The sequence below is a fragment of the Schistocerca gregaria genome, chromosome 6, assembly GCF_023897955.1.
Source record: "Schistocerca gregaria isolate iqSchGreg1 chromosome 6, iqSchGreg1.2, whole genome shotgun sequence".
In the NCBI taxonomy this organism is placed as follows: domain Eukaryota; kingdom Metazoa; phylum Arthropoda; class Insecta; order Orthoptera; family Acrididae; genus Schistocerca; species Schistocerca gregaria.
This window is the reverse complement of record NC_064925.1, coordinates 244,817,204-244,843,351: the sequence shown is the minus strand read 5'-3', so window position 1 is coordinate 244,843,351 and position 26,148 is coordinate 244,817,204. Positions and strand designations below refer to the sequence as shown.

The window sequence follows — 26,148 nt, the reverse complement described above, 5'->3', positions numbered from 1 at the left end:
GATTTCTAATGACTACTGAGGTCGCTGATCTGGAGTACCTGGCAGTAGGTGGCAGCACAATGCACCCAATATGAAAAACATGTTCTTGGGGGTGTCCGGATAATTTTGATCACATAGTTTACGTTCACAATGACATTTTTTACTCAAGATCACTAATACAATGCATTTCCCTCAAAGCATGTACCTTTCATCCTGACCCACCCTGTATTTTAAGAATACTTTGAACTTGAGGTGATTTACACCATGACGTACCACAAAATTCACAGACGTGACCACAACTTTCGTTAAATCTATCCGCCCGCCTTCTTAGATGAGTGATAATTCTATTCGCCTCTTTCGTTGAGTGGTCAGCGAGTGTGACTGCCACACTCCGCACTGTTTCGATTCCTGGCCGGGGCAGAGCTGCTTTCCGCTCGTAGATTGTGTGTTGTGTTGCCTTAATCATCATTTCATCAACATCGACACTCAAGGGGTCTAATGTGAGGTCAACTGAAAACACTCGCAACTCGGCTGTTCAACTTCCCCATGTGAGGTGGTGGTGGTGGTGATTAGTGTTTAACGCCCCGTCGACAACGAGGTCATTAGAGACGGAGCGCAAGCTCGGGTTAGGGAAGGATTGGGAAGGAAATCGGCCGTGCCCTTTCAAAGGAACCATCCCGGCATTTGCCTGAAACGATTTAGGGAAATCACGGAAAACCTAAATCAGGATGGCTGGAGACGGGATTGAACCGTCGTCCTCCCGAATGGGAGTCCAGTGTGCTAACCACTGCGCCACCTCGCTCGGTCCTCATGTGAGGACTCCCGGCCTCCTGTGCCATATGATCATTACATTACGTAAACCAGCTTCACTGTTTCAGAACATAGTGCCTCTTGGTAAATGAAGCAAATAACAGCTGAAACGTTTTTTTCAGAATTCAGTTTATTTTTTAAACGAACAGCGAATCCCTCGTGAAGCCCGATCATTTGCGGTGCATCCTCTGTGGCTACAGAATGGAGCATCTTCCACGGCGAATTCGTACTATCTAAAACTGACCCACAAGCGGCTTCAAAAAATACCAAGTCCCCCTGAGGTGTAATCGAGAGGTACCAAATTCAAGAGCTTCTCAGATATTTGCAGCTCCATATCAACGCCACGCACAAATACTGAAAGCTGAGCACAGTAAAAAATAAGGAAACATCGCCAGAACTGCCTGTCCGAACACAAACGCAGATGCCAGCTAAACGTGCATATTGCGCTGCTGTATTTGACCACGGACGGCACTTGTGCAATGTCCTTCGTACGTTGCAAGTGTGAGGCGTGGTGGTCAGAACAGTATTCCGTGTGCTTGTGAGTCCATTATGGCCGAGTACAGTGCATTCGGACGTGGGCAAATGGTTGGTGCTCGTATTGTGGCTACTTCCGTAACGCCATGAGTCGAAGTGTTTGGTGTTTAAAGAGGCTCTGTATCGAAGATTTATACCGCATACAGGGGAAGCGATAAACATCATCACCTAAGATGCAACGCGGACGAAAGAGTGTGTTGAGTGATCGCCATTGAAGAGCTGCAAAACCACTGCAGAGCTGAATGTCAAACTCGCGAACCTTGTCAGGACCAAAACAACACGAAGAAAGCTCCATAAGCAGGAAATTGCAGGGTGCGCTGGAATTCCAAAACAACTCATCGGTGACTCAAATGCCCGTAACAGGAAAACGTGGTGCTGAAGTCGTACAGCCTAGACTATGGATTATACAGATTGCGTTCGGTTCGCGCCTGACAGATACCGACCAGGTAATTGCAAAACGTCAGCTGAGTTCGTGCGCCGGCCGCACGAAGCGCTGGCATTGACTGCTGTTTGCAGAGGCGCAGACGTCTCGTACAGTCAACTTCTCTTTACTTCTTTTTTTTTTTTTTTTCTTGGTTCTTGATGGATACTGTATGTTCAATGCTGATTGCACTTAACTGAAAAATACACACATCAAAAAAAGTTTCGCATCACCCCGGTTCCCAGAACTCCTGCAGATAGACGTCGACTGTGCAATTGTATCACAGAAACAGTCTCACAGACACAGTCCTTTTGTCTGTTCAGAGATGTCACTAAACCTGCCCAAAGATTTAAACTACCACGCATCAGTAGCGCCTATTAGACGGAAGGGGGTCCGACAGCCCATCAGTTACAATTATTCCACCAGGAAGGAGTACACTGCTCGTGTTGACTGTAGTTCAACCATGCCTAGAAGGGCAATACCGCGGTTCAAAGCGTCTGCATTGCTACTTTGTGCCAGGAAGGGCTCTCAATAAGGGAAGTGTCCAGGCATCTCGGAGTGAACCAAAGCGATGTTGTTCTGACATGGAGAAGATACAGAGAGACAGGAACTGTCGATGAGATGCCTCGCTCAGGCCGCCCAAGGGCTACTACTACAGTGGATGACCGCTACCTACAGTTCTGGCATGTTTAATAATTCTTTTCGTGCAGCCACAGGACGTCGTGTTAACGACTCAAACTGTGTGTAATAGGCTGCATAATTGCAACTTCATTTCCGACGTCCATTGCGAGGTCCATGTTTGCATCCGTGACACCATGCAGATTGTCCCAACAACATGCCGAGTGGAGCGCTCAAGATTGGCACCATCGATGAGTGTCGCATATGGCTCCAACCAGACAATCGTCGGAGACGTGTTTGGAGGCAAATCGGTAGGGTTAATGCCTTAGACACACTGTCCATCTAGTACAGCAAGGTGGATGTTCCCTGCTATTTTGGGGTGGCGATGTACGCCGCTAGTGGTCATGGAAGGCGCCGTAGCGGCTGTACGATACGTGAATGCCATCCTCCGACCGATAGTGCAACCATATCGGCAGCATTTTGGCGAGGCATTCGTCTTCATGGACGAAAATTCGCGCGCCCATCATCTTGTGAATGACTCCCTTCAAGATAACGACGACTTGAGTGGCTAGCATGTTCTTCAAACTTGTACCCTATCATACATGCCTGGGAGAAATTGAAAAAGGCTGTTTATGGACGACGTGACCCACCAACCACTCTCAGGGATCTACGCTGAATCGGAGTGGGACAATCTGGACCAAAAGTGCCTTGATGAAATTGTGGATAGTACGTATGCCACGACGAATACAGGCATCCTTCAATGCAAGAGCACGTGCTACTGGGAATGAGATATACTGGTGCATACAGCTGGATGATTGACTGATCTGGCCTTGCAACATTAACCAAAACGGCCTTGCTGTGCTGGTACTGCGAACGGCTGAAAGCAAGGGGAAACTACAGCCGTAATTTTTCCCGAGAACATGCAGCTTTACTGTATGATTGAATGATGATGGCATCCTCTTGGGTAAAATATTCCGGAGGTAAAATAGTCCCCCATTCGGATCTCCGGGCGGGGACTACTCAGGAGGATGTCGTTATCAGGAGAAAGAAAACTGGCGTTCTACGGATCGGAGCGTGGAATGTCAGATCCTTTAATCGGGCAGGTAGGTTAGAAAATTTAAAAAGGGAAATGGATAGGTTAAAGTTAGATATAGTGGGAATTACTGAAGTTCGGTGGCAGGAGGAACAAGACTTCTGGTCAGGTGACTACAGGGTTATAAACACAAAATCAAATAGGGGTAATGCAGGAGTAGGTTTAATAATGAATAGGAAAATAGGAATGCGGGTAAGCTACTACAAACAGCATAGTGAACGCATTATTGTGGCCAAGATAGATACGAAGCCCACACCTACTACAGTAGTACAAGTTTATATGCCAACTAGCTCTGCAGATGATGAAGAAATTGAAGAAATGTACGATGAAATAAAAGAAATTATTCAGATAGTGAAGGGAGACGAAAATTTAATAGTAATGGGTGACTGGAATTCGAGTGTAGGAAAAAGGAGAGAAGGAAACATAGTAGGTGAATATGGATTGGGGCTAAGAAATGAAAGAGGAAGCCGCCTAGTAGAATTTTGCACAGAGCACAACTTAATCATAGCTAACACTTGGTTTAAGAATCATGAAAGAAGGTTGTATACGTGGAAGAACCCTGGAGATACTAAAAGGTATCAGATAGATTATATAATGGTAAGACAGAGATTTAGGAACCAGGTTTTAAGTTGTAAGACATTTCCAGGGGCAGATGTGGACTCTGACCACAATCTATTGGTTATGACCTGTAGATTAAAACTGAAGAAACTGCAAAAATGTGGGAAATTAAGGAGATGGGACCTGGATAAACTGAAAGAACCAGAGGTTGTACAGAGTTTCAAGGAGAGCATAAGGGAACAATTGACAGGAATAGGGGAAAGAAATACAGTAGAAGAAGAATGGGTAGCTCTGAGGGATGTAGTAGTGAAGGCAGCAGAGGATAAAGTAGGTACAAAGACGAGGGCTGCTAGAAATCCCTGGGTAACAGAAGAAATATTGAATTTAATTGATGAAAGGAGAAAATATAAAAATGCAGTAAATGAAGCAGGCAAAAAGGAATACAAACGTCTCAAAAATGAGATCGACAGGAAGTGCAAAATGGCTAAACAGGGATGGCTAGAGGACAAATGTAAGGATGTAGAAGCTTATCTCACTAGGGGTAAGATAGATACTGCCTACAGGAAAATTAAAGAGACCTTTGGAGAGAAGAGAACCAAGTGTATGAATATCAAGAGCTCAGATGGCAGCCCAGTTCTAAGCAAAGAAGGGAAGGCGGAAAGGTGGAAGGAGTATATAGAAGGTTTATACAAGGGCGATGTACTTGAGGACAATATTATGGAAATGGAAGAGGATGTAGATGAAGACGAAATGGGAGATACGATACTGCGTGAAGAGTTTGACAGAGCACTGAAAGACCTGAGTCGAAACAAGGCCCCCGGAGTAGACAACATTCCATTAGAACTACTGACGGCCTTGGGACAACCAGTCCTGACAAAACTCTACCAGCTGGTGAGCAAGATGTATGAGACAGGCGAAATACCCTCAGACTTCAAGAAGAATATAATAATTCCAATCCCAAAGAAAGCAGGTGCTGACAGATGTGAAAATTACCGAACTATCAGTTTAATAAGTCACAGCTGCAAAATACTAACGCGAATTCTTTACAGACGAATGGAAAAACTGGTAGATGCAGACCTCGGGGAGGATCAGTTTGGATTCCGTCCAAATGTTGGAACACGTGAGGCAATACTGACCTTACGACTTATCTTAGAAGAAAGATTAAGAAAAGGCAAACCTACGTTTCTAGCTTTTGTAGACTTAGAGAAAGCTTTTGACAATGTTGACTGGAATACTCTTTTTCAAATTCTAAAGGTGGCAGGGGTAAAATACAGGGAGCGAAAGGCTATTTATAATTTGTACAGAAACCAGATGGCAGTCATAAGAGTCGAGGGGCATGAAAGGGAAGCAGTGGTTGGGAAAGGAGTGAGACAGGGTTGTAGCCTGTCCCCGATGTTATTCAATCTGTATATTGAGCAAGCAGTAAAGGAAACAAAAGAAAATTTTGGAGTAGGTATTAAAATTCATGGAGACGAAGTAAAAACTTTGAGGTTCGCCGATGACATTGTAATTCTGTCAGAGACGGCAAAGGACTTGGAAGAGCAGTTGAACGGAATGGACAGTGTCTTGAAAGGAGGATATAAGATGAACATTAACAAAAGCAAAACGAGGATAATGGAATGTAGTCTAATTAAGTCGGGTTATGCTGAGGGTATTAGATTAGGAAATGAGACGCTTAAAGTAGTAAAGGAGTTTTGCTATTTGGGAAGCAAAATAACTAATGATGGTCGAAGTAGAGAGAATATAAAATGTAGGCTGGCAATTGCAAGGAAAGCGTTTCTGAAGAAGAGAAATTTGTTAACATCGAGTATAGATTTAAGTGTCAGGAAGTCTTTTCTGAAAGTATTTGTATGGAGTGTAGCCATGTATGGAAGTGAAACATGGACGATAAATAGTGTAGACAAGAAGAGAATACAAGCTTTCGAAATGTGGTGCTACAGAAGAATGCTGAAGATTAGATGGGTAGATCACATAACTAATGAGAATGTATTGAATCGAATTATGGAGAAGAGAAATTTGTGGCACAACTTGACTAGAAGAAGGGATCGGTTGGTAGGACATGTTCTCAGGCCTCGAGGGATCACCAATTTAGTACTGGAGGGCAGCGTGGAGCGTAAAAATCGTTGATGGAGAGTAAGAGATGAATACACTAAACTGATACAGAAGGATGGAGGTTGCAGTAGGTACTGGGAGATGAAGCAGCTTGCACAGGATAGAGTAGCATGGAGAGCTGCATCAAACCAGTCTCAGGACTGAAGACAACAACAACAACAACAACAACAACAGCTTTGTGGACCACCACCTCTCAATGTCTCGCTGTATGGTGGTACAACATGCAATGTGTGGTTTTCATGAGCAATAAAAAGAGCGGAAATGATGTTTATGTTGACCTCTGTTCCAATTTTCTGTGAAGGTTCCGGATCTCTCCCAACCAAGGTGATGCAAAACCTTTCTTGATGTGTGTATTTTTTTCCTTTTACTGTTATACATGTGAAACATGACGGGTGTTCGGTGATAATTTGGGCAGCTATAGTGTGGCTGAAGTTTAGAGGTGACAGGTGTGAGGGAAGGTAGGTCGCTGGATTGTGGCCATGCACTTCCCTCCTCCTCAGAACGCATGGTTACTCTGCATTCCCAACGGTGATGATGTGTTCCAAGTCTACCCGGTCCCTATCCACCCAACTCATATCGTCCAATCCTGGTTTTGTGAGCACGAGGATAAATTGTCGCGTCTCCTCTGACCACCACAATCACCAAATCTCAACATTACTGAGCTCATGTGGTCTAATTTGAAGAGAGGAGTGGTTGAGCACTACCCACCTCCATCATCGTTACCTGAACAGGTACTATTTAACGGTAATTAGTTTCAGATTTCCTTGGAAACCAAACATGACCAATCAGTACCCATTCCGAGACGACTGGAAGATGTTTTGAAAATCAACTGTTTTCCTACACCGTATTGTGCATTGTAGTGTTTTGTTCAAAATGGCTCTGAGCACTATGGGACTTAACATCTTAGGTCATCAGTCCCCTAGAACTTAGAACTACTTAAACCTAACGACAGCACACAACACCCCGCCATCACGAGGCAGAGAAAATCCCTGACCCCGCCGGGAACCGAACCCGGGAACCCGGGCGTGGGAAGCGAGAACGCTACCGCACGACCACGAGATGCGGGCTAGTGTTTTGTGTTTGTGATGCTTCCATACTGTTGTCCGTCATCTGTATGTCGGCCAGTGAATGAACTAAAGCGGTATATTTCTGTAATTTCTGTGCTGAGAATTATTTTTTTAACAAACGTCTCCTGGTATGTCGCTCTTATGCCCGGCCAGTAGCTTTTTACGTACTTTTCCCTTTAACTGGTCGTAATGGGCTTCGTGGAGACGTATATAATGACGCTGTACGTTGCAGTTATTAGAATTAAACAGTTTGTGACATACAATGCACTGCGAACGCCTTTCGCGCCCAATAAATAACGAAAGGGTCACATTTTTTAGTTTTCCATTACAAAATTCCATTACTCTTCACCATTATTTGTTCTAGTCATATTTTCTATAGGACTGGAAAGGAAAAATCGCAGGTTATTAAAATCATGGTTTAAAGATATAAAATTAAATAAAATCGGGTTAAAAACAAATATTAAGTATGTGTACGAAACTAAGGGCGGTACAACCGTATTGAGGGCTAAATTGTGTTCTAGGGGTGTGACACTGTGAAAGGGGCTGGGGGGAGGGGGGTGGATTTTATAGAGGGTTAAGAAGAGGTAGGTTGCCGGATTGTGGTCACGCACTTCTTCCTCCATAGGTCTGCAACCAGAAGAGCGAGCAGGAGATTCCCCACTCTATCTACCTCACTATTGCACAAGAACAACTGTCCGCTCTCCGGTAGCTGAGTGGTCAGCGCGACAGAATGTCAGTCCTAAGGGCCCGAGTTCGATTCCCGGCTGTGTCGGAGATTTTCTCCGCTCAGGGACTGGGTGTTGTCGTAATTATCATTTCATCCGCATCGAGGCGCAAGTCGCCGAAGTGGCGCCAACTCTAAAGACTTGCACCCGGCGAACGGTCTACGCGACGTAAGGCCCTAGTCACACGACATTTACTATAACAACAACAGGGTGTTCCATAAAATTATATCGAACCTGGCGCGCAGCTCATCTTACGAATATCTGGCAACGCTGTGTGCAGACATGCCCGCGAGTATTTATTTTCCACATCCACAAAATGAGTTAACATTACATGGAATATGAACACGAGCTACTACGCAAGAAAAGATATGGACAGAATCTAGTTAGTCTCTGCACGCTGTTCTTCACTGCTAGTGCGGAAATCGATTCTCAGTCTACTGTAGGGCAGCTGTAGTGTCCTCGGAAAGGCAAGTTCCTCACCACGAGCGCTGTTGCTCTCTTTTCAGTTTACAGACTCCCTATGCCGCCGCATTCCCTGTCCAGTTCTGTCATGTGAGTAGACAAAATAACTTCACTGACCTCGAGTTGATATAGTGGAATTATTTTCATTTTATTAAGTGAGTACTTTATTAGCAGTTGTTGAGAGAGCTATTACGTAAAAAAAAAAAAAAAAAAAAAAAAAAAAAAAAAAAAATTAGAGCTGGAACCGCCGGCCAGAGTGGCCGAGCAGTTCTAGTCGCTACAGTCTGGGACCGCGCGAACGCTACGGTCGCAGGTTCGAATCCTGCCTCCGGCATGGATGTGTGTTATGTCCTTAGGTTAGTTAGGTTTAAGTAGTTCTAAGTTCTTGGGGACTGAGGACCTTAGTAGTTAAATCCCTTAGTGCTCAGAGCCATCTGAACCATTTCAACATCTAGAACTGCGAACTGTGTATTGCACTGAAGAATGTGTCCTGCAATATGTATGCGGCATTGTTGATTTCGTTGTCTCAACTAGCAATGGCTGGAATACTTTATTCAGCATGAGGGGGTATCAAATGCATCAAACCAGACGGACGGGATTAGCCGAGCGGTCTGGGGCGCTGCAGTCATGGACCGTGCGGCTCATCCCGGCGGAGGTTCGAGTCCTCCCTCGGGCATGAGTATGTGTTTGTCCTTAGGATAATTTAGGTTAAGTAGTGTGTAAGCTTAGGGACTGATGACCTCAGCAGTCAAGTCCCATAAGATTTCACACACTTTTTTTATTACCTCAACCTCTGTTCTCCCAACATCTAAAGTGGCCCAGAGGCCTTTCCCGGAAGAACGCTACAACTGCAGCACAGGATAACCAAGAATCAATTTCCCCTCTATCACTGTAGAACAGCATGCAGAGATTTACGTAGCATCTGTCTATTAGCCTTTTCCTGCAATAGTATTATTTAGTAACTCATATCTGCAACCAATATAGTGCCAAAACATTTTGTGGAAGATAGACGACAGCCGGGAGCGACTGTGCACTGCTTCGCCAGTGAATCATAAAGTCAGTTGTGGAAGGCTCTTAGACGGTTCTTTGCACTCAGATGTGGTGCACAGAGTTAATAGTTGCTCTTAAGCCACTTCATTTATTTAACAGCTTTGTGAAGTGCCCTGCAGTTGACGTTTGTGACTTAGTGAGCTAGAGAGACTGGGAAATCGCCTGCTCGTTCTTCAGCTCGCACATATACGAAGGAGGGAAGTGCGTGACGACGATCTGGCGACGTACCTTTTCTCACGCGTGTAACGTCACCCATCCTCCCCCTCCCGCCCAAAAAAAAAAAAAAAATCACACCTCCCCACAGACTGTCACATCTCCACAACGCAGTTTATCTCTTGTACGGTTGATTTGCCCACAGTTAATAAGCTCATGCTGATTAATTAAGGATAATGCTGATACATGATGAAACAACGCTCTCGCGGGCGGTTTGAAGGTTTAAACCACCTCGGGGCATGACCATGCGGTGCACTTAACATGCGATCGTCGCATGATGGAGCTGGCAGCAGTCCACATACCCAGAAGTGTGTTAATCACGTCAAAGTACGGTGCATCGAGTAAGTGTGCAGATGTATTCAGACGTGCTAATGGTGACTGTGTGTTGAAAATGGCTCAAAGAACACATATTGATGACGTTATGAGGGCTAGAATAGTAGGGCGAGTGGAGGCTGGACAAACACAGCAGGTCGTAGCACGGGCCCTCCATGTGTCCCAAAGTATGATCTCAAGATTATTCCAGTAGACAGGACACGTGTGCAGGCGCTACAGTACGGGACGTCCACAGTGTACAACACCACAAGAAGACCGATGTCTCACCATTAGTGCCCGCAGACGGCCACGGAGTACAGCAGGTAGCCTTGCTCAGGACCTTACCGCAGCCACTGGAACAGTTGTCTCCAGACACAGTCTACACACGACTGACCAGATAAGGTTTATTCGCCCGGAGACCTGCAAAGTGCATTTCACTGGCCCCTGGTCACAGGAGAGCCCGTAAAGCCTGGTGTCAAGAACACAGTACATGGCCATTGCAACAGTGGTCCCAGGTTATGTTCACGGACGATTCAAGGTATAGTCTGAACAGTGATTCTCGCCGGGTTTTCAACTGGCGTCAACCAGGAACCAGATACCAATCCATTAATGCCCTTGAAAGGGACCTGTATGGAGATCGTGGTTTGATGGTGTGGTGTGGGTTTATGATTGGTGGACGTACACCCCTGCATGTCTTCGACAGAGGAATTGTAACGGGTCAGGTGTATCGGGACGTCATTTTGCATTAGTATGTCTGCCTTTGGAGGGGAGCAGTGAGTCCCACCTTCCTCCTGATGGATGATAACGCCCGGCTCCACCGAGCTGCCATCGTGGAGGAGTATCTTGAAACAGAAGATATCAGGTGAATGAAGTGGCCTGCCTGTTCTCTAGCCCTAAATCCCATCGAGCAGGTCTGGGATGCTCTCGGTCGACGTATCGCTGCACATCTACCCCTACGACACTTCAGGAGCTCCGACAGGCACTGGTGCAAGAATGGGAGGCTATACCCCAGCAGCTGCTCGACCACCTGATCCAGAGTATGCCAACCCGTTGTGCGACCTGTGAACGTGAGCATGGTGATCATATCCCACAATGATGTCGGGGTACATGCGCAGGAAGCAGTGGTGGTTTGTAGCACATGTGTTTCGGGACGGTTTTCTTAACTTATAACCAATACCATGGACTTACAGATCCGTGTCGTGTGTGTTCCCTATGTGCCTATGCTATTAGCTCCAGTTTTGTGTAGTGCCACGTTGTGTGGCACCACATTCTGCAATTATCCTTAATTTATGAACATGAGTGTAGTTGCTCTTAACCCACTTCATTTATTTAACAATAATCATTAATTTTATACCATTAACACACTATTTTCAATGTACTGAGATTTTTCCATCCCCTCCAATGAAGAAACTATAACCCACAGAAAAAAACGAATCTGATCTTTTCTGTGGGAAATTTAATGTAACAGAATTTTGTACTGGCCAACTTTTACGCTGGAAGCCACGGTTTTCGAGATATTAAAGAAAAACTAAAACAAGTGACTTTCAAACACCCCCCCCCCCCCCGGTCCATGTTTACAAACCACTGGTCAGGATTTATTATATGAATAAATGCTGTTTCAGAACACGAGTATATTGAGGATCTGTCGAAAACGCGCTGGTATTGGCACAATTTGTTGTCCGACCTCCTGCGGGGATCTCAAAGAGCGAATATGGAGGAAATGGACAGCGACTCGATGGGAATGTGGATCGGCCGTGAGGCGTGATGAGATAGTCCGCGCAGCTGCGGAAAGCTGTGTCCCGTATGGTGTAGTGCTTAACTCACCTGCCTAGAAAGCGGCAGATCTAGGGTTCGAGTCGCGGTCCGGTACACATTTTCACTCGTCGCCGATGATTCCGCGTTAATGTCCCGATGCGGCTGACAGCAGTGATCTTCCCCTATCCGTTCTCCTCCTCTTCACCTTAAGATTTGTCAGTATTTTCTACGCTTTTTGTTCTGATTGGTAGTTTGTATTTTTACAAGACGGTCAACGTGTTTTTAATATTCTCGCATTTGCGTATTCCATGCTTAATTTGTAAATTACCTACAGTGACTACTCACTTCTTATACAGGGTTGCCGAAACATTGTGAAAAGCATGTAACGGTGTTGCTCAAAAAATGGCTCTGAGCACTATGGGACTCAACTGCTGTGGTCATCAGTCCCCTAGAACGTAGAACTACTTAAACCTAACTAACCTAAGGACATCACACACACCCATGCCCGAGGCAGGATTCGAACCTGCGACCGTAGCAGCAGCGCGGCTCCGGACTGGAGCGCCTAGAACCGCACGGCCACCGCGGCCGGCAACGGTGTTGCGCTGTAGGTTGCGATGAGAAATAGTTGTTAAGAAAAAAATCTATATGTTGCGCCGTTTTCGAGGTAATTAGCACTGAAGTTTCCCAGTCAGGCCGTTGCGAGCGCAAATTCAAGTAGCCTATGGGACACGGTGTCGCCAAATTTGTTCTTCGTTTGGTCCCTAAAACCGAAGAAAGAGCTATACGAAACTTGGACATGGGATGGTGGTAAGGATAGAAGCCCTTGAATTTTCGCACGCAACGGCCTAATTCGCTAACTACAATGCTAATTACTTCGGAAACGGTACAACGTATCGATTTTTTTCTTAACAATTATTTCTCAGCTCAACCTATCCTGCAACACTCTTATGAGCTTTACAGACTGTTTCTGACCATTTTGTATCTATACAGGGTGGTCCATAGATCGCGATCGAGCCAAATATCACACGAAATTAGCGTCAACCGTAAAAACTAAAGTTGTCTAGCTTGAAGGGGGAAACCAGATGGCGCTAGGGTTGCCCCTCTAGGTGGCGCTGCCATAGGTCAAACAGATATCAACTGCGTTTTTGAAATAGCCCCCCCCCCATTTTTATTACATATTCGTGTAGTACATAAAGAAATAGAAATGTTTTAGTTGGACCACTTTGTGATAAATGGCGCCGTATTAGTCAAACATATGGCTCACAATTTTATACAAACAGTTGATAACAAGTAGGATTTTTAAATTAAAATACAGAACGTAGGTACGTATGAACATTTTGTTTCGGTTGTTCCAATGTGATACATGTACCTTCGTGAACTTATCATTTCAGGGAACGCATGCTGTTACAGTGTTATTACCGGTAAATACCAAATTAATGCAATAAATGCTCAAAATGATGTCCGTCAACCTCAATGCATTTGTCAATACGTGAACGACATTCCTCTCAACACCGAGTAGTTTGCCTTCCGTAAAGTTCGCACATGAATTGACAATGCGCTGACGCATGTTGTCAGGCGTTGTCGGTGGATCGCGATAGCAAATATCCTTCAACTTTCCCCACAGAAAGAAATCCGGGGACGTCAGATCCGGTGAACGTGCGGGCCATGGTATGGTGCTTCGACGACCAATCCACCTGTCATGAAATATGCTATTCAATACCGCTTCAACTGCACGCGAGGTATGTGCCGGACATCCATCATGTTGGAAGTACATCGCCATTCAGTCAGGCAGTCAAACATCTTGTTGTAACATCGGTAGAACATTACGTAGGTAATCAGCATACATTGCACCATTTAGATCGCTATCGATAAAATGGGGGCCAATTATCCTTCCTCCTAGAATGCCACACCATACATTTACCCGCCAAGGTCGCTGATGTTCCACTTGTCGCAGCCATCGTGGATTTTCCGTTGCCCAATAGTGCATATTATGCCGGTTTACGTTACCGCTGTTCGTGAATGACGCTTTGTCGCTAAATAGAACGCGTGCAAAAAATCTGTCATCGTCCCGTAATTTCTCTTGTGCCCAGTGGCAGAACTGTACACGACGTTCAAAGTCGTCGCCATGCAATTCCTGGTGCATAGAAATATGGTACGGGTACGGGTGCAATCGATGTTGATGTAGCATTCTCAACACCGACGTTTTTGAAATTCCCGATTCTCGCGCTATTTGCCTGCTACTGATGTGAGGATTGGCCGCGACAGCAGCTAAAATACCTACTTGGGCATCATCATTTGTGGCTGTCGTGGTTGACGTTTCACATGTGGATGAACACTTCCTATTTCCTTAAATAACGTAACTATCCGCCGAACGGTCCGGGCACTTAGATGATGTTGTCCAGGATACCGAGCAGCATACATAGCAAACGCCCGTTCTGCATTTTGATCACAATAGCCATGCATCAACACGATATCGACCTTTTCCGCAATTGGTAAACGGTCCATTTTAACACGGGTAATGTATCACGAAGCAAATACTGTCCGCACTGGCGGAATGTTACGTGATACCAGGTACTTACACGTTTGTGACTATTTCTGCGCCATCTATCAGAAAGCGAAGAGAGTGGTCCAACTAAAACATTCATATTTCTTTCCGTACTACACGAATATGTAATAAAAAGAGGGGTTCCTATTTTTAAAAAAACGCAGTTGATATCCGTTTGGTCTATGGCAGCGTAATCTAGGGGGCCAACCATAGCGTCATCTGGTTTTCCCTTCAAGCTACACGAATTTCGTTCTTTGCAGTTTTTCCGTTTGATACTTATTTCGTGAGATATTTGGCCCGGTCACTATCAATGGACCCACCCTGTATAAGATCAAATATTACAGAAGATATACCGTAAGACAGAAAAAAAGCGACGCACCATGAAAGAATTGTCTGATTGGGACGGAAATCGGTAGATGTAATGGATATGTAGGAACAACAAATGATTCCAGTGTCAGAACAACTGGATCATTTATTCGAGAGAAAGACCTACAGAAATTGAAGAAGTCAAAAACGCATTGGTCCATATCTGGACCTTATGCAAGAAGTTATTCCTTTTGACCAAGATTGATAGAGCTGAGGGATACTGTACCAAATTCTCTCCAACTGGCGCGTCAGATCGTGAAAATCCCGACCTGGTCGATCGGTCGTTCCATTATATTAATAAGGAAGTCCAAGAAACTTTCATAAATACGAATGAATAAAAATTGAAAATGGCTGGACGCGAACCCGCTATTTTAGACTTCATAACTACAACGCATGATCACTACACCACGATGACCTGAGGAAATTTCACACTTTTTGTTGTAACTTAGATGTAATGATAGAATTAACTGCTGATACGTCATTAGGTTACGTTTAAGCATACAAATCATACCAAGACCGCCGTGTTTTCATAAATCTTCTATGTGGCGTTGCCTTGAAGCGGCATACTTTAATTATACGCAAGTTATGATAAGGAAATTTTCAACTACGAAATCCAAGATGGCGACCCCCAAGTACCCGCTATCGATTTCCGGGCGGGAAGGAGCGCCTGGTCCCCGGCAAGAATCCGTCCGGCGGATTTGTGCCGAGGTCTGGTGAACCGGACAGTCTGTGGACGGTTTTTAGGCGGTTTTCCATCTGCCTCGGCGAATGCGGGCTGGTTCCCCTTATTCCGCCTCAGTTACACTATGTCGGCGATAGCTGCGCAAACAAGTTCTCCACGTACGCGTTCACCACCATTACTCTACCACGCAAACATAGGGGTTACACTCGTCTGGTGTGAGACGTTCCCTGGGCGGTCCACCGGGGGCCGAACCGCACAATAACCCTGGGTTCGGTGCGGGGAGGAGTGAAGTGGACTGCGGTAGTCGTCGTGGGGTTGTGGACCACTGCGGCTGCGGCGGGGACGGAGCCTCTACGTCCCCGGTTAACATACCATGCAATACAATACCCCCTATCGAACACTAACGAAAGTCGATACAGTTCATGCTGTCTTCCATACTTCGCGTGACATCAAAAGTGACGTCACGTGTGCGCCTGTAGCGGAACTCACCTGCTGGGGGTGGACTTGGCGCCGTTGGTGGCGGACCAGAAGCGGTGCAGCTTGAGGCGCGCGCGGGGGCTGCGCTCGGAGGCGGCACCGGGGGACGCGGCCGCTGCGGCAGCGGAGGCGGCGGGGGCGGAAGGCCGCTCGTCGACGAAGGCGTTGGCGGCGTTGTCGCGCTGCGGGGGCGGCTCGACGCGGCCGCGCAGGTACTCGGCGGGCCCCGGGCTGCGCTGGTCCAGCACCGGCCGGAACTCCTCCACCAGCGCGAAGAAGCTCTCCCCGCCGCCGCCGGCGCACCCGTTCCTGCGGATCACACACCTTGTAAGTAGGCTGTTTAGCTTTTTACGTTGGTAACGCCACGTAGCGCTCTGTTTAAAAATCACTGGCTGTGCTGTGTGCAGTCTGTGGCTGGTTTGCATAGCTAGAATATTTGCAATTGTAGTGTTGGGCACTTGGATGTGAACAGCGCATAACGTTGCGCAGTTGGAGGTGAGCCGCCAGCAGTGGTGGATGTGGGGAGAGAGATGGCGGAGTTTTGAGAGCGGACGATCTGGACGTGTGTCCATCAGAAAGAGTAAATTTGTAATATTGGATATCATGGGCTGATATATATACAGGGTGTTACAAAAAGGTACGGCCAAACTTTCAGGAAACTTTCCTCACACACAAATAAAGAAAAGATGTTATGTGGACATGTGTCCGGAAAAGCTTAATTTCCAAGTTACAGCTCATTTTAGTTTCTTCCACCTACGCTCAATGGAGCACGCTATCATGATTTCATGCGGGATACTCTACCTGTGCTGCTAGAACATGTGCCTTTACAAGTACGACACAACATGTGGTTCATGCACGATGGAGCTCCTGCACATTTCAGTTGAAGTATTCGTACGCTTCTCAACAATAGATTCGGTGACCGATGGATTGGTAGAGGCGGACCAATTCCATGGCCTCCACGATCTCCTGACCTCAACCCTCTTGACTTTCATTTATGGTGACATTTGAAAGCTCTTGTCTACGCAACCCCGGTACCAAATGTAGATAATCTTCGTGCTCGTATTGTGTACGGCTATGATACAATAAGCCATTCTCCAGGGCTGCATCAGCGCATCAGGGATTCCATGCGACGGTGGGTGGATTCATGTATCCTCGCTAACGGAGGACATTTTGAACATTTCCTGTAACAATGTGTTTGAAGTCACGCTGGTACGTTCTGTTGCTGTGTGTGTTTCCATTCCATGATTAATGTGATTTGAAGAGAAGTAGTAAAATGAGCTCTAACATGGAAAGTAAGCGTTTCCGGACACATGTCCGCATAACATATTTTCTTTCTTTGCATGTGAGGAATGTTCCCTGAAAGTTTGGCCGTACCTTTTTGTAACACCCTGTAATATGATGGCTTTTGAACATTATTAACGTAAATACATGGTTTCTTCTCTATCAAAATCTTTGATTTGCTAACTATGCATATCAGTAGTTAGTGCCTTCAATAGTTAGAATCTTTTATTCAGTTGGCAGTATTGGCGCACGCTGTATTGCAGTAGTTTGAGTAACGAATATTTTTGTGAGGTAAGTGATTTGTGAAAGGTATAGGTTAATGTTAGTCAGGGCCATTCTTTTGTAGGGATTATTGAAAGTCAGATTGCGTTGCTAAAATATTGTGTGTCAGTTTAGTGTGCATCAGAATAAGTGAAGAGAGAAATGTCTGATTACGTTCAGTTCTGCTCAGCAGTTTGAAAATGAAATAACGTAAAAGGTTAACCAGTACAGTAATTGATAAACTTTTCTAAGGGGATGTTTCAACCTACACTGTAGCGCCGACGTTAATGTTCCCACACAGACAGTTTAACGCGGCAGTTTCAACTTTTCTCCCTTTATCGTTATTTCATCCTCTCGCCCAATATGAGGCGGGGGAATTGCTGTCAGCGGATACAAATCGTCGCTCTTCAGTCCTATGATAGTAGATATTTTGGAACATACTATAAAACTGGACACGGCGGCTGAGAAAAATGAATGTTTCACACAATAAAAAAAACAGATCGTCAGTCGCATATTTAAAAAAAATAAGAGGCTGCTTGTTGATTACTTAAAATATTGACACGGACGAAATGGTAGATGAATGTTTTATAAAATTTCAAAGCCAGATTGTTGCACATGTTAAAAAGTGAAAAGACGATGTGTTGACTGCTTAAGATAGAGACATACCCGTGTGAAGTGATGAGTAATGTAGACTGTCAGAGAATGGAGAGTCAGGGGAACGTAGCACTCGAGGCAGTGCGTAACAGGGTGTTTTTGTCGGTGGAGGTTTGAACGAGGTATTTGGGCAGAGGAGAGGGACGCTGTTTCGCACTAAACCGTAGGTTGTGGGTGGGGAGGGAAGGGAGCCCTCACCAGGGAAGGAGAGGTAGATTCTTTTAGATCGGTTCAAAATGTTCAAATGTGTGTGAAATCTTATGGGTCTTAACTGCTAAGGTCATCAGTCCCTAAGCTTACACACTACTTAACCTAAAGTATCCTAAGGACAAACACACACACCCATGCCCGAGGGAGGTCTCGAACCTCCGCCGGGACCAGCCGCACAGTCCGTGACTGCAGTGCCCAAGACCGCTCGGCTTTTAGATCGGTTAGGATGGGTATATATCAGGGCAGATTTCATGGTCACGTAAGGGAAGGCGAATAAAGTTTCGTTGGGAGAAGATGTGGAGATGCAGTGTTGGGGCAATGTGGTGGTAGGGGGCGCAGAACAGTACCAAATCAATGAGCAGGGGGAAACTATGGGGTGGGTAGCGCCAAATTTACGCGTAACGTACGAAACTCGGAGCTGTTCAAGATGCAACAGTAGGACGGGGAATTTTATAAGTTGGCAGAGGACTCGGGTGGGGGAGAATAAGCATATCCGGGAGGCTAGGCAGAGTGCATGGCGTTCGAGCATCTGGAGGGCGTGATGAAAGAGCGGAAATCAATGCCACATTTGCGTAGCACGGGATGGATCGGACCAGAAATTCAGGATCGTGGAAGGGAGTAATCTCCATGTTGGGCCGGTTGGCAGTTTTAGTAATTTTAGTCTGTTGTGGGCTTACCGTTGAATAGGCAGCAGACGGGGCTTCCATGTTAGTCGGCGATAAAGTGCTAGTCCGAGGTATTTTATTCTGTTAGTGACAGTTTTAAGTAGTAGAGCCGTTTTTAACTATGGTCGCCTACGATAGCGGTAGTGGTCTGGCCTCAATTACCATGTTTCCGACACGGCAAATATCAGCAAACATTTGCACTCCAGTCGTTACAGAATGTTTTGCGTAATTAACCCTTTGACGAGTGCTTTCTTCTCAAACCTTTACTTTATTAATATTTTCGGAGTAATACAGCCTTTCGAATGAAAACTCCGCTGCTGTTGAAAAACACACACATCTAGTGGTACACTGTGGTACTTCCACGAATGTAGTGCATTGTAGTAGTCCCACAGTTCAAAGCTCTTTTTTTTAATATAGTGATAATATTGAAGCCGACCAGTGTGGTCGTGCGGTTCTAGGCGCTTCAGTCTGGAACCGCGTGACCGCTACAGTCGCAGATTCGAATCCTGCCTCGGGCATGGATGTCTGTGATGTCCTTAGGTTAGTTAGGTTTAATTAGTTCTAAGTTGTAGGCGACTGATGACCTCAGAAGTTAAGTCGCATAGTGCTCAGAGCCATTTGATAATATTGAGATCAGTGAAAGTAAGTAAAGGCGCAGGTGACACTGAGACAAAGAAGGAATACAAATATAAAAACTCCGATTCTCTTCGATTTTGTCAAGAGCAGTATTTTGAAGCTTGTGCTGAAGAAGCAGAAATTCTTGGAAAGCTCGTAGTCACAATATACTGTGCTGCATGTGAAGATTTTGAGTTGTTCATGAAACAACCAGGCGCATTCTTACAGATTTTAACTTCTAAAACGAATGAAGCCATATTAAGTGGGCATTTTAATTAAAATGTTTAGGGTACATCTATTCGACAGCAATACTGAAGTCCCTTGTGATTTCATACAACCTGACTCTCCCCCCTCGCAACTTACAAAAAATAATTCTGGAAACCAGGAGTGCTGCTATTCGATAACATTTCTACAGACATATCGAGATAGCGAGGCCGTTGTACAAATATTTCTAGTTAAATTTTAAGAATAATACATGCAAAAAGAAGAGAGAACTTCAAAATATATTTGCGAAACAGACTAGAAAAATGTACATAGCACAAATGGCATCAGTGAACAGTGTAATGTATTCTGTAAGATGGCCTAAATTTCCCAAGAACACCGTTCTGTTTCACTTCAAATTTAATAAGTTTCAATTTCCTTTGTTATTATTTCCATGTATTAATCGTCATATGTAGTGACGAAAGACTTTTTTTTGGGGGGGGAGGGGGGGGGGGGAGATTGGAGAAACACAAACCTAGTCACTGGCTTTGGGGGGTGGGGTGGGGGCGTGGGGAGGGGGGATGGGCAGGGCGGAAGGGGTATTATGCCAATTAGACGTAAATGCATCAAGCAAATACGTATATGCACAGTGCGGGAAGGTGTTACGCAATAAGTGCTATGTTCTGCAAAGAAGAACGATTCAAAGCAGTAAATACGGGCACAATTTTTTCGTCCTGCGCCTTGAAAACAATTTCATTCTTTTGATTTTCAAAAAGTCTTCACACAGATGAGAAGATACTAGTTTTCTTTTCTTTGAGACACTTACAGAAATTAGTTCGGATTTACAATCAGCCACTGAAAACCATTATTATTATTATTATTATTATTATTATTATTACTACCGTTTTAGAAACAGTGTGCCGAAGCATTAATGGAAAAAAGGAAAATCATAATTTCTTTGAAAACGAAGAAGACATTTATTTTGTTTATCTTTTTTAAATTCCAAAAATCTGAACGCAGTTTACTATTCCACAATTCGGGAATAGATGAGTGAATCTCGACTGTGTCATGGCTGATCTGAGGCAAGTTTTAAGATGTCAGAAGGCTCTAAATAACCACTCAGAGGACGCTGCCGATACCGGATATGTCAATCAAAATAATGAGACAAACAATTTCCTGAAGCAGTTCTTTAATCTAGACCTGTTTAATGTCTGCTGTGTGTACACCAAGCAACTCTTCCAAACGTTGTGTAGATGGAGGATTTGTTTGTGAGGTATCTCTTTAAGAAGGGATAGTTGCTCAGATCCTCTTGGTTGAACCTTCGGTCAGTCTCGTTCAAAAAGAGATCAAGAATTTCAAACACGTAGTTATTAAATCTTCGTTCACGAGACAATTCTGCAGGTACTGACGATGTTTTCGTGTGTTAATCTCGCTGGTATTTTCTTGACCGTCTGATTCTTTCAGATTAAGGTTGTTAGAATAATCTACGGTTTTCCCTAACAGCGTATCAAAAAACCCTTTGACAGTTCTAAGATTCACAAGAGCTCCTTTTAGAAACTTCCTAGAACAATTCACTCCGGCTGCATTAAAATTTGTATTCTTTAGAGACCTGGTCACTTCTTCACACAATTCAAATACTTCAGTAGCGGCTGTCATGTAAAAGATAGTCTCAGACTTTCGAGTCGGTACGCGTAGGACCACATGACTACCCGACTTTCGTCTCGAATTGAGCCCTGCCCATTCTCTGTTTCATGGACCTGGTCATAGTTTTCCCTGACAGGTTTCAAAGATTTTACTCTTGGAGCTCACGGGTTCGGCACATTGGTATTAACTATTCAACTTTTTGATCTGCTTATTGGTCGGCCTTGAAGGATTCCCTTCACACCCTTGTTCCACCCAGACGTATTACCTGCACCTTCGAAATAATGGGAGTCCTAGGAGGGGTATCTGTTGAGAGGCCAGGCAAACGCGTGGTTCCTGAAGAGGGGCAGCAGCCTTTTCAGTAGTTGCAGGGGCAACAGTCTGGATGACTGACTGATCTGGCCTTGTAACACTAACCAAAGCAGCCTTGCTGTGCTGGTACTGGGAACGGCTGATAGCAAGGGGAAACTACGGCCGTAATTTTTCCCGAGGGCATGCAGCTTTACTGTATGATTAAATGATGATGGCGTCCTCTTGGGTAAAATATTCCGGAGGTAAAATAGTCCCCCATTCGGATCTCCGGGCGGGGACTACTCAAGAGGATGTCGTTATCAGGAGAAAGAAAACTGGCGTTCTACGGATCGGAGCGTGGAATGTCAGATCCCTTAATCGGGCAGGTAGGTTAAAAAATTTAAAAATGGAAATGGATAGGTTAAAGTTAGATATAGTGGGAATTAGTGAAGTTCGGTGGCAGGAGGAACAAGACTTCTGGTCAGGTGAATACAGGGTTATAAATACAAAATCAAATAGGGGTAATGCAGGAGTCGGGTTAATAATGAATTAAAAAAGTAGGAGTGCGGGTAAGCTAGTACAAACAGCATAGCGAACGCATTATTCTGGCCAAGATATACACGAAGCCCACACCTAGTACAGTAGTACAAGTTTATATGCCAACTAGCTCTGCAGATGACGAAGAAATTGAAGAAATGTATGATGAAATAAAAGAAATTATTCAGATAGTGAAGGGTGACGAAAATTTAAGTGACTGGAATTCAGTAGTAGGAAAAGGGAGAGAAGGAAACGTAGTAGGTGAATACGGTTTGGGGCTAAAAAATGAAAGAGGAAGCCGACTGATAGAATTTTGCACAGAGCACAACTTAATCATGGCTAACGCTTGGTTCAAGAATCATAAAAGAAGGTTGTATACATGGAAGAAGCCTGGAGATACTGACAGGTTTCAAATAGATTACATAATGGTAAGACAGAGATTTAGGAACCAGGTTTTAAATTGTAAGACTTTCCAGGGGCAGATGTGGAATCTGACCACAATCTATTGGATATGAACTGTATATTAAAACTGAAGAAACTGCAAAAAGGTGGGAATTTAAGGAGATGGGACCTGGATAAACTGAAAGAACCAGAGGTTGTACAGAATTTCAGGGAGAGCATATGGGAACAATTGACAGGAATGGGGGAAAGAAATACAGTAGAAGAAGAATGGGTAGCTTTGAAAGATGAAGTAGTGAAGGCAGCAGAGGACCTAGTAGGTAAAAAGACGAGGGCTACTAGAAATCCTTGGGTAACAGAAGAAATACTGAATTTAATTGATGAAAGGAGAAAATATCAAAATGCAGTAAATGAAGCAGGCAAAAAGGAATACAAAAGTCTCAAAAACGAGATCGACATTAAGCGTAAAATGGCTAATCAGGGATGGCTAGCGGACAAATGTAAGGACGTTCAGGCTCATCTCACTAGGGGTAAGATAGATACTGCCTACAGGAAAATTAAAGACATCTTTGGAGAACAGAGAACCACTTGTATGAAAATCAAGGGTTCAGATGAAAACTCAGTTCTAAGCAAAGAAGGGAATGCAGAAAGGTGGAGGGAGTATATAGAGGGTCTATACAAGGGCTATGTACTTGAGGACAATATTATAGAAATGGAAGAGGATGTAGATGAAGATGAAATGGGAGATACGATACTGCGTGAAGAGTTTGACAGAGCACTGAAACAAGGCCCCGGGAGTAGACAACATTCCATTGGAACTACTGACGGCCTTGGGAGAGCCAGTCCTGACAAAATTCTACCATCTGGTGAGCAAGATGTATGAGACAGGCGAAATACCCTCAGACTTCAAGAAGAATATAATTATTCCAATCCCAAAGAAAGCAGGTGCTGACAGGTGTGAAAATTACCAAACTATCAGTTTAATAAGTCACAGCTTCAAAATACTAACGCGAATTCTTTACAGATGAATGGAAAAACTAGTAGAAGCCGACCTCGGGCAAGATCAGTTTGGATTCCGTAGAAATATCGGAACACGTGAGGCAATAATGACCCTACGACTTATCTTAGAAGCTAGATTATGGAAAGGTAAACCTACGTTTCTAGCATTTGTAGACATAGAGAAAGCTTTTGACAATGTTGACTGGAATACTCTATTTTAAATTCTGAAGCGAGAGAAAGGCTATTTACAATTTGTACAGAAACCAGATGGCAATTATAAGAGTCGAGGGGCAGAAAAGGGAAGCAGTGGTTGGGAAGGGAGTGAGACAGGGTTGCAGCCTATCCCCGATGTTATTCAATCTGGATATTGAGCAAGCAGTGAAGGGAACAAAAGAAAAATTTGGAGTAGGTATTAAAATCCAGGGAGAAGAAATAAAAACTTTGGGGTTCGCCGATGACATTGTAATTCTGTCAGAGACAGCAAAGGACTTGGAAGAGCAGTTGAACGCAATGGACTGTGTCTTGAAACTAGGGTATAAGATGAACATCAATAAAAGAAAAACAACGATAATGGAATGTAGTCGAATTAAGTCGGATGATGCTGAGGGAATTAGATTAGGAAAAGAGACACAAAGTAGTAAAGGAGTTTTGCAATTTGGGGTGCAAAATAACTGATGATGGTCGAATTAGAGAGGATATAATATGTAGACTGGCAATGGCAAGGAAAGCGTTTCTGAAGAAGAGAAATTTGCTAACATAGAGTATTGATTTAAGTGTCAGGAAGTAGTTTCTGAAAGTATTTGTATGGAGCGTAGCCATGTATGGAAGTGAAACATGGACGATAACTAGTTTGGACAAGAAGAGAATAGAAGCTTTCGAAATGCGGTGCTACAGGAGAATGCTGAAGATTAGATGGGTAGATCACATAACTAATGAGGAAGTACTGAATATGATTGGGGAGAAGTGGCACAACTTGACTAGAAGAAGGGATCGGTTGGTATGACATTCTGAGGCATCCAGGTATCACCAATTTAGTATTGGAGGGCAGCGTGGAGGGTAAAAATCGTAGAGGGAGACCAAGAGATGAATACGCTGAACAGATTTCAGAAGGATGTAGGTTGCAGTAGGTACTGGGAGATGAAGAAGCTTGCGCAGGATAGAGTAGCCTGGAGAGCTGCATCAAACCAGTCTCAGGACTGAAGACCACAACAACAACAACAACAACAGTGTTTACTCGTAGTTGCGAGCGTTTGTGTCTCGGAGTCTGGCGGCGCAACAAACACCGAGTTTGCCACTTCTGTCACTGAATCTCCCATAATTTATAAAATGGAGATTTTTATTTTATTTATTATTTATTTATTTATTTTTTGGTGCACAGTGTCTCACTGGATCCTGTTAGTCACAATTTCCAGTACTTTGTTTTGCATCGCTGACACCAATCAAGGGTCGCAACGTATCTGGCAGATCTTCCAGTTCTGGTGCATCATTCTTCCTCTAATGGAGAAGTGTCTTGAATCACGACGTTTTCTGTGACCGCTTCATGACCTCTCACCGCGTTTCTTCCTCGATCCACGAACCTGAGTGAACCGGTAACTACTAACTAAGTGATTCTAGTTTTCTCCTGGTTCAAAAGGCTCTGAGCACTATGGGACTTAACAGCTGTGGTCATCAGTCCCCTAGAACTAACCTAAGGACATCACACACATCCACACACGCAGTCGCACGGTTCCGGACTGCGTGCCTAGAACCGCGAGACCACCGCGGCCGGCAGTTTTCTCCTGATCGGCCATCTAATATCGTGCTAACTGGCTGATCAATGTGCTGTTTTCACGTTTATGAACTATTAGGACAGACTCTCGATGAAAAACGCTCATCTTGAGTATTTTCAACTTTTGTGTACCTCTTTTTCTAGAACATAAACCTTAAAAAAATAGTTTCTTTCTGTGATTTTCTATTGTTCCACTATGTGGATAAACCTAAATGCAGTCATAGTAGAGCATAACACCTCTCCTCCTTTCCTAGAAAAGTTGTAAAAAAAGTTGTGGAATGTTTCAAAGAGATAGTTTAGACAGCAATTGATATATACCACATAAATTAATAAGTGATGGTACTGGTCCCACATGATACACAAAACGGGTCAGGTCGCTGTTGTAGAAGCAACGAAAAAAGCATGCCAAATTTAAAAGAACGCACAATTCCCAAGATTGGCAAAGTTTTACAGAAGTTCGAAATATGGCGCGTACTTCAATGCGAGATGCTTTTAATAATTTCAACAACGGAATTCTGTCTCTAAATCTGGCAGAAAACCCAAAGAAATTCTGGTCATACATAAAGCACGCCAGTGGCAAGACGCAGTCAATTCCTTCACTGCGCGACAACAACAATGAAGTCACTGATGACAGTTCCACTAAAGCAGAGTTATTAAACACGGTTTTCCGAAACTCCTTCAGCAAAGAAGACGAAGTAAATATTCCTGAATTCCAATCAAGAACAACTGCCGAGATGACAAACATAGAAGTAGATATCCTCGGAGTAACGAAGCAGCTTAAATCACTTAATAAAGGCACGGCCTCCGGTCCAGATTGTGTACCAGTCAGGTTCCTCTCAGAGTATGC

General features: G+C 44.4%; 1 protein-coding gene across 1 annotated transcript in view; it reads right to left on the bottom strand.

The window, feature by feature from the left end:
• The window catches only part of LOC126278126 (signal-induced proliferation-associated 1-like protein 2), a 788,230-nt gene that overhangs the window by 132,221 nt on the left and 629,861 nt on the right, over window positions 1-26,148 (bottom strand). Inside the window, exon 3 of the mRNA XM_049978014.1 lies at window positions 15,792-16,088. Coding sequence (XP_049833971.1) covers window positions 15,792-16,088 — 297 coding nt within the window. The remainder of the gene's footprint in view (window positions 1-15,791; window positions 16,089-26,148) is intronic.